This window comes from Pholis gunnellus (genome assembly GCF_910591455.1).
Source record: "Pholis gunnellus genome assembly, chromosome: 9".
Classification (NCBI taxonomy): domain Eukaryota; kingdom Metazoa; phylum Chordata; class Actinopteri; order Perciformes; family Pholidae; genus Pholis; species Pholis gunnellus.
The window spans coordinates 27,018,680-27,028,431 of record NC_136535.1 but is presented as its reverse complement, the minus strand read 5'-3'; the positions used below and the strand labels follow the sequence as shown (position 1 = coordinate 27,028,431).

Below are 9,752 nucleotides of genomic sequence, written 5' to 3'. Positions count from 1 at the left end.
AAAACACAATCTATACAATATATAGAGTCGGGGTCCTGCTCTCTGTCAGTTTGGGGTCCTTGGCCTGAAAAACATTGAAGACCCCTGCTGTAGAGTATTAGTACAGTAAAAAGTACAATAGTTACTTGTGAGACGTAGTACATTATAAAGTACTGCGTCCTATGATAAGGAAGAGGCAGTAGTACTAAGTACATGAAGTACCAGTTAGACGTAGTACATTATAAAGTACTGCGTCCTATGATAAGGAAGAGGCAGTAGTACTAAGTACATGAAGTACCAGTTAGACGTAGTACATTATAAAGTACTGCGTCCTATGATAAAGAGGAGGAGGCGGTACTCATGATGATGAGAGTTTTATTGCCATAAACAGTGTAGGAAAACAAAGTAAAGTTAAAACAGCCGTTGATCTTTATTACAGGAGAAAGGAAACGTCCAGAGAACGAAGCGACGCAGACTGAAGACCGACCGCAGTTCTGATCCTGATCCAGATCCTGATCCGCTCAGACCAGGTCCACCACAGAGGAGTTACAGGATGAAATGACAGCTTTAACTAAAAACTTCATTGATCATCAGAACAATAATAATAATTTGGGACTTCTGCAGTTCATTCAAAACTTCAATCTTTACAAAAAAAACTTTATTGGTACAGTCGGCTTCTACAAAGATGCACACTGACAAAACAAAACAGCACAAAGACCTTTAGCTTCTTCTGTCCTGCTGTGACACTGGGATGAGAGCGCCGCCGTCTGGTGGGGGGTGGTGGTGGTGGGGGGGAGAGGAGGATGTGGCTGCTGACTGAGATGAATCAGTGCTGCATTCAGGGACAGATGGAGAAAAAAAGACAAAAGACAATTAAGGATAACAGCAAAGAATCATTTCTACATCCTGTCTGTCATCACTTCCTGTCCCTGACATTCTGTCTCCCCCTGTCCCCCCTCCCATGATCACTGTGTTGTCGGGTTAACTAACTGTTCACGTCGAGCTGACTAGCTGTCATCAGCCAGTCGTCAACAGCTAGTTACCCGACAACAGCTAGCTACCCGACAACAGCTAGCTACCCGACATCAGCTAGCTACCCGACATCAGCTAGCTACCCGACATCAGCTAGTTACCCGACATCATCAGCTAGCTACCCGACATCAGCTAGCTACCCGACATCAGCTAGCTACCCGACAACAGCTAGTTACCCGACATCAGCTAGCTACCCGACATCAGCTAGCTACCCGACATCAGCTAGCTACCCGACATCAGCTAGCTACCCGACATCAGCTAGCTACCCGACATCAGCTAGCTACCCGACATCAGCTAGTTACCCGACATCATCAGCTAGCTACCCGACATCAGCTAGTTACCCGACATCATCAGCTAGCTACCCGACATCAGCTAGTTACCCGACATCATCAGCTAGCTACCCGACATCAGCTAGCTACCCGACATCAGCTAGTTACCCGACATCATCAGCTAGTTACCCGACATCATCAGCTAGTTACCCGACATCATCAGCTAGTTACCCGACATCAGCTAGTTACCCGACAACAGCTAGCTACCCGACAACAGCTAGCTACCCGACATCAGCTAGTTACCCGACATCAGCTAGTTAGCCGACAACAGCTAGTTACCCGACATCAGCTAGTTACCCGACATCATCAGCTAGTTACCCGACATCATCAGCTAGTTACCCGACATCATCAGCTAGTTACCCAACAACAGCTAGTTACCCGACAACAGCTAGTTACCCGACATCAGCTAGTTACCCGACATCAGCTAGTTACCCGACAACAGCTAGTTACCCGACAACAGCTAGTTACCCATCAACAGCTAGTTACCCGACAACAGCTAGTTACCCGACATCAGATAGTTACCCGACATCAACAGCTAGTTACCCATCAACAGCTAGTTACCCATCAACAGCTAGTTACCCGACATCAACAGCTAGTTACCCGACATCAACAGCTAGTTACCCATCAACAGCTAGTTACCCAACATCAGCTAGTTACCCAACATCAGCTAGTTACCCGACAACAGCTAGTTACCCGACAACAACTAGTTACCCGACATCAGCTAGTTACCCGACATCAACAGCTAGTTACCCGACATCAGCTAGTTACCCGACAACAGCTAGTTACCCGACAACAACTAGTTACCCGACAACAGCTAGTTACCCGACATCAACAGCTAGTTACCCGACATCAGCTAGTTACCCGACAACAGCTAGTTACCCGACAACAGCTAGTTACCCGACATCAATAGCTAGTTACCCGACAACAGCTAGTTAAAAAGTAAGAAAACCACAACTCCACCAGTCAGAGTGAGGGGGCGTGGCCTCAGCCTAACGACTACAAAATACATCCCCCCCCCTCTTAACTTTCCGGGTTTAACCTCAGATTCTTTCTGCTGGAGGAAATGGCAGACAACCTTTGACCCGGAGGCAGAGGAGCAGGGGGTGGGACTACGAAGCAGCTATGACATCACGGTAAGCGGAGGTGTGACGTGAGGAGGCGGAGCTAAGAAACCCAAAGTTTGGTCGACAACAGCTTTATTACCACAAAGAACACATATTCTGCTCAAACAGGAGGAAGTAGAAGAAAGAGAAGAAAGAAAAAGAGAAGAAGCCGGTGGCTCCCACTTGCTGTCCGTCTTTCTGTCAGGAAGAAATGTTAACTGATGTTTCTTTCCTTGTCCTTAAAGTTTACTCTCCTCCCATCCCATCCCATCCCTTTGTTTTGTTTTGTCTCCTCTCCTCTCCTCTCCTCTCCTCTCCTCTCCTCTCCTCTCCTCTCCCTCCCTCCCTCCCTCCCTCCCTCCAGGGTTTTCTTGGGGGGATCATCTGCTCTCCTTCCTCCCTCCCTAAGATTTTTCTTAAGGGATCACCTCCTCTCCTCTCTCCTCTCCTTAGTCTCCTAGGGTTTTTCTGGGGGTGACCCCTCCTCCCTCGGTTTGGCTCCTCCGAAGATGGCAGAGTTTGGGTTGGCGACCTGGTTGAGCGGCGCTTGAACGGTCCGAGGCTTCAGCTGCAGCCGAGGCCTCTGTGCTCGCTCCTCTGTAAACAAACAAACAAACTTTAACCACAGAGGTTCAGCTTTTATCCACTTCAGACACTGATGCTGGTCCCAACCGTTACTGATGAATTAAAAAAAAATTATAATGAACAATCCTGCGACTAAGTCGAAATTAAAGAGTGAGAAACTAAACCACTGATTTAAGAACCACAAAACTAAACCACCGATTTAAGAACCACAAAACTAAACCACCGATTTAAGAACCACAAAACTAAACCATTAACTGAAGAAACACCAATTAAAAAATCCTGAAACTAAATAATGAAGTCTAACTTTACATGTCTACCAAACTAAATTAAATACAACTAAAAGTCTCAAATAGGAAGTTGTGTCACCATCAGTCGGTTCCCTGAAGTCCGGCGTTGCTGCTCCTCCTCCTGCTCCTCCTGCTCCTCCACCTCCTCCTCCGCGGGGGGGTCCCTCTCTGAAGCGAGCCGGTCCTCCACCTCCGGGTCCTCCCGGTCCTCCGGCTCCCCCCCTTCTGTCTCCGCCTCGACTGCCGCCGCCGCCCCGACTCCGTGATCCCATGAAGTCGTCATCTCTGAAACCTACAGAGACAGACAGGTGGACAGCCAGACAGGTGAGACGACAGACGGCCTCAGGTGTCCTGCAGTGTCTGGAACCTGCGAGCTGACCGGTGGGCATGAGATGGTTGAGGTGAAAGGTATGATGGGAAAAAAAACTGGGTGTGGTCCAGCAGCTTCAGGAGGCGGAGCCAGGCTCAAAGGGGCCTGTTTCACTTTAGAGGAGAAGTTATATGTATTATATTCTATTTATTATATTCTATATTTATTAGGTTCACCTCTCGGTGGGCGCTGCACTAAAACACAAACACTGATTTAGAGTCACTGAGGACGCTGGACATGTTCTAACTGCTGCGTTCTGATTGGTCGGTCTGACCGCACCTCCTCCTTGCTGGTCGAAGTCCTCATTGGAGTCACGTCCTCCTCCTCCTCCTCCTCCTCCTCCTCCTCCTCCTCCTCCTCCTCCTCCTCCTCCTCCTCCTCCTGAACCTCCTCGCCCTGTAGAGAACAGGGGGGAGTTTAACACTGAGAGGGGGAGGGGAGAGAGAGGAGGAAAGAGGGGAGGGGAAGGGGAGAGAGGAGGAGAATAGGAGCGAGAGGAGGAAAGAGGAGGAATTGGAGGCAGCGCCTCCTCCTGGAAGGTGCTGAGGAGGCGGAGCTTTTTACTGGTCAATCAGCCAGTCAGATCAGCCAATCAGAGCAGATGTTGGAGAGAGGAAGCTGACTGAATATTTCATGTTAACCTTCAGACCAGGTGTGGGGGGGTGGGGGGGAATGAGAATGAGATGATGAACGGATGAAGAGTCCTCCTCCTCGTCAAAGAGAGACTGGAGGAGAGACTCTGACTCGTCGAGGGTTTGTCACCTACTTCCTGTCTGGTCTTCGGCGCTCATACCTCTGGCGTCGTCTTTCCTAAATCCGAACCCTCCTCCTCCTCCTCCTCCTCCTCCTCCTCGCTCTTGCCTTCGTCCCTCTGCGATGTCGACCCTCAGTGACCTCTGATCCAGCAGCTGCAGGGGTCAGAGGTCACGCGTTAAGACACTTTTTAAAAAGAGTGCTAGTATCACCGTTAGTACATTTATCATGGGCCTTTCAGAGACTCTTCCATTGTGTTAGAAATGTTAAAATAAAATGTTAAATAACAGAAACAGACCTCCTTCTGGGTCAGGATAGGAAATATTTGAGAATGAATATTACAAGTACAAGGAGTATACAAGAACTAGGGGTTAACATGGAGTATACAAGGAGTATACAAGGAGTATACTAGGACTAGGAGTATACTAGGAGTAAACTAGCAGTACACTAGACATAAACTAAGAGTAAACTAGGACAATACCAGGAGTACTAGTACTGTACTAGGAGTAGACAGTGTAAACTAGGAGTATACTAGGAGTAAAGCAGGAGTATACTAGGAGTAAAGCAGGAGTATACTAGGAGTAAAGCAGGAGTATACTAGGAGTAAAGCAGGAGTATACTAGGAGTAAAGCAGGAGTATACTAGGAGTAAAGCAGGAGTATACTAGGAGTAAAGGAGGAGTATACTAGAAGTAAAGCAGGAGTATACTAGAAGTAAAGCAGGAGTATACTAGAAGTAAAGCAGGAGTATACTAGGAGTAAAGCAGGAGTATAGGAGTATACTAGGAGTAAAGCAGGAGTATACTAGAAGTAAAGCAGGAGTATACTAGAAGTAAAGCAGGAGTATACTAGGAGTAAAGCAGGAGTATACTAGGAGTAAAGCAGGAGTATACTAGGAGTAAAGCAGGAGTATACTAGGAGTAAAGCAGGAGTATACTAGAAGTAAAGCAGGAGTATACTAGGAGTAAAGCAGGAGTATACTAGGAGTAAAGCAGGAGTATACTAGGAGTAAAGCAGGAGTATACTAGGAGTAAAGCAGGAGTATACTAGGAGTAAAGCAGGAGTATACTAGGAGTAAAGCAGGAGTATACTAGGAGTAAAGGAGGAGTATACTAGAAGTAAAGCAGGAGTATACTAGAAGTAAAGCAGGAGTATACTAGAAGTAAAGCAGGAGTATACTAGGAGTAAAGCAGGAGTATAGGAGTATACTAGGAGTAAAGCAGGAGTATACTAGAAGTAAAGCAGGAGTATACTAGAAGTAAAGCAGGAGTATACTAGGAGTAAAGCAGGAGTATACTAGGAGTAAAGCAGGAGTATACTAGGAGTAAAGCAGGAGTATACTAGGAGTAAAGCAGGAGTATACTAGAAGTAAAGCAGGAGTATACTAGGAGTAAAGCAGGAGTATACTAGAAGTAAAGCAGGAGTATACTAGGAGTAAAGCAGGAGTATACTAGAAGTAAAGCAGGAGTATACTAGGAGTAAAGCAGGAGTATACTAGAAGTAAAGCAGGAGTATACTAGAAGTAAAGCAGGAGTATACTAGGAGTAAAGCAGGAGTATACTAGAAGTAAAGCAGGAGTATACTAGGAGTAAAGCAGGAGTATACTAGAAGTAAAGCAGGAGTATACTAGGAGTAAAGCAGGAGTATACTAGAAGTAAAGCAGGAGTATACTAGGAGTAAAGCAGGAGTATACTAGGAGTAAAGCAGGAGTATACTAGAAGTAAAGCAGGAGTATACTAGGAGTAAAGCAGGAGTATACTAGAAGTAAAGCAGGAGTATACTAGAAGTAAAGCAGGAGTATACTAGGAGTAAAGCAGGAGAATACTAGGAGTAAAGCAGGAGTATACTAGGAGTAAAGCAGGAGTATACTAGGAGTAAAGCAGGAGTATACTAGAAGTAAAGCAGGAGTATACTAGGAGTAAAGCAGGAGAATACTAGGAGTAAAGCAGGAGTATACTAGGAGTAAAGCAGGAGTATACTGTCACAGTTTCATGATAAGTTGATGTGCTGAGGAAGCCACTTTTAATGAATAATAATAAGAATGAGACCGTCAGATACTCACAGCTCCGTCGTACGTCAGAGCTTCTTTTAGAGACTCCAGATCTTCAAACTCCACATAACAGAACCCTGAAAGACAGAAACACACAGTGAACCTCAGCTGACGCTCCGACAGACACGACGTACACAACACCACGACCTCTGACCTTTGAACTTGTCCGTCTCTTTGTCTCTGACCAATCGGACGCTGCGCATGTTGAGCTCTTTGAAGATGATGTCGATGTCTCCCTGCACCGTGTTGAAGGGCAGGTTTCCAACGTACGCAGTGAACGGGGGCTCTGTAGGCAGCTCCTTCTGCTTCCTGGGGCCTCCGGAGCCACCGCCACCACCACCTCCACGGGGCCTGAGGCAGACAAGAGAGCATCATGGGATATGGAAACACGAGGGGAGCAGACAGAAAGCATCATGGGATACGTAGCGACTGCATTATTTTTTCCCACTTGGACTTATAGATTCAGTGTTTTCCAAATTTTGTAAAAGAAATTATCAAAGAAATTAAACTTTTACTTTTGGTTGATGTCATTGTAACTGTTGTTGTGCCCTAAAGACAGGTTCTACTTCTCTCTACTTCTAGTCATGATGGTTCTGTTTCTATGGAGGAGCAGCACTTTAATTTATCAATAAAAAACGAGGCCACAGAGAGAAAAATGTGACAAAAAACACCAGAAAGTGTTTGAGGTCCAGAGACTTAAAGGAGATAAACACCAGATGTGTTGTCTCTCAACGGCTCTCAACATGGAGGCTGCTGAGCTGTTGGCTCGTAGCTAAAGGTGCTAACAGCGCTAACAGTGTTCACCTGACCATACGAACCAGTGGGGCTCGCTCACGTGCACCAACGTGCACTAAAAGGCAGCCGGATATCTTACATTAGATATTCCTCCTCTAGATCTTTACAACATATTATATATTTATGATATAAATGTTGCTCATTTAATGGTTTCAGACCTTCAGTCTGTGTGATGAGTTTCACTCACACGATGTTCCAGAGACAGAAATCAATAATAACAATAATAATAATAATAATAATAACAATAATAATGATGATGATGACTGTCACTGCTCACAGTTGTTTCCTGAAGCTGAGGAAGTAGATCATATAATGTATATAATTATAGTATATTATTACTTCTCTCCATATTTAAAACATTATTCAGTCGCATTAAATCATATAAATGTAAAGTCTTCATTTACATAAACAGTGACGTTTTTAAAGTATTTCTATGAAATAATCAATATTTTTACATTAAACTGACTCATTAATGTTAACTTGATTTTACCTAAAATAATTGATTGTTTGAACTTAACTTAGTAAGTTTCTTCAGCAGATTCATTAGTTTGATTTACCTTCACAGATCGATCGAGATGATTCAGCAAAAATGTGATCATCTATGAATCATCACTTATTTTAACAATGTGATCAGTAAACTGAACATGTCAGACAATGTTAACACGTCACGCTTATAAGTGTTGATCAATTGATCGGTGAACATTATATATAATAACATATTTAATATCTCGTATTAAACCTCATATTAATACAATATTTAATATCTCGTAACCACACGGTACCTAAATAACTGACCGATAGCGATAATGTGTATACATATATATACATACACACTATACTGCTGTAATCCTGTCAATTTAATAAAGGATTATTTTATCTTATCTCTTACTGATTCTACTGACTACGGTTTCTACTGACTCTATGTGTTTATGTTTCTACTGTTTCTACTATGTTTTCATGTTCCCACTGGCACGGTTTCTAATGTTCCCACTGACTCTACTGATACTGTTTCCACTGACTCTACTGTTTCTACTAATTCTACTATGTTTTCATGTTTCTACTGTTCCCACTGACTCTACTGTTCCCACTGACTCTACTGATACTAATGTTCCCACTGACTCTACTAATTACAGTTTCTACTGACTCCACTGTTCCCACTGACTCTATTGTTTCTACTGATACTAATGTTTCTACTGACTCTACTACTGTTCCTACTGACTCTACTGATAGTACTGTTTCTACTGACTCTACTGATTACACTGATTCTACTATTTCTACTGTTTTTATCTTATCCTCATGCTGGTTAACGACGCGGATAGATCTGCTGCTGCAGACACATGATGCAGCCATGCGGGCGACATGCAGCCGCAGCCCCGCCACCACCTCCACCTGCTGCGGCCTCCTGTCCGGCTCCGCCCGGCCTCAGATTGTTCTATCACAGAACCCCGCGTTAGATCCCCACCACATGTGTCATGTTTGGTCCGCTAGCATCACCTAGCTAACAGCTAGCTTGTGGAGCTCCGCAGACAGACCGCGGTGTTTCCTAGCAGCCGCCCCCGGGGCCTCCTCACACTCGTGTGGGGCCGCTTAGCAAAGCTCCGGGCGGGGCGAGCTCCGTAGCCCTTTTCCGCAGGACGGCTGCGGGGAAACACGGCGATAATCTGGGTTACGGTTTGTGGTTTTGTGGTTTCGAGGCCACAATACGGAGCTTTCCATAAAACTCACCCTCTGCCGCCGCCGAAGCTGCAGTAGGCCCGGTCCCGCTCGTCGTAGTTGTCGAAGTCCGCCATTGCTGCTGCTGTGTGTCGGAGGAGGAGGTCCTTCACGTCACACAGAGCGGGTTTAGGTGTCCGGAGAGAGCGCCTGACCGGGAACAGCGACTCAGCAGTTTTAATAATGGTTCTCTGAATTTAAAAAGAGGTTGTATACAGCAGAATGGCACCACATAGAGGATTAGGGTTAGGGTTAGAAGTTAAACCAGTTAAAGTGGTGAACTATTCAGATTCTGTATAGAATTAGGTCAAACTGTTTGAGAATATCTTTTTTTTATTGAATATACAGCAACTAGAAAATATGGATATTAAGTTGTAGATAAACTTTCTAAAACTAAAAATAATGATATTTTTAGAATATTTCTTTGTGAGGTCAGAAGTTAAATCACTAATTTAACAAATATTAATGACGTCTTGGCAGGAAAATTCTGTCAGTAAGGAAACAAGCTTAGTAAGTGTTTGACGTCAATTCAAACCTGATTTGTTTTATTTTAGAGGGTATGATTTTCATTTTGTTTCATATTTATTGTCAATATTATCTTAGCGTCATTTCAAGTGTTGCTTGTAAAAGGAAATGTTACTGTTGAGTAGTAGTAGAAGTAACAGAGCTTAATGTTATATTTTCTGGGTTAAGATGGGACATAGAGGACTCTGTAGTGTAGATCAAACAGACCGGGTCAGATAAACGTGAGAAGAAG

At 44.5% G+C, this 9,752-nt stretch overlaps 1 protein-coding gene across 1 annotated transcript; it reads right to left on the bottom strand.

The window, feature by feature from the left end:
• Positions 1–337: 337 nt before the first annotated feature.
• On the bottom strand, positions 338–9,103 carry eif4h (eukaryotic translation initiation factor 4h). The gene is made up of 7 exons (XM_079166060.1): positions 9,008–9,103; positions 6,642–6,838; positions 6,500–6,564; positions 4,452–4,593; positions 3,395–3,607; positions 2,872–3,040; positions 338–811 (listed from the first exon to the last, which is right to left on the bottom strand). The coding sequence occupies exons 1-6, from the start codon at positions 9,070–9,072 to the stop codon at positions 2,901–2,903; spliced, it is 822 nt and encodes a 273-aa protein (XP_079022186.1). The 5' UTR covers positions 9,073–9,103; the 3' UTR covers positions 338–811; positions 2,872–2,900.
• Between the last annotated feature and the right edge of the window lie 649 nt (positions 9,104–9,752).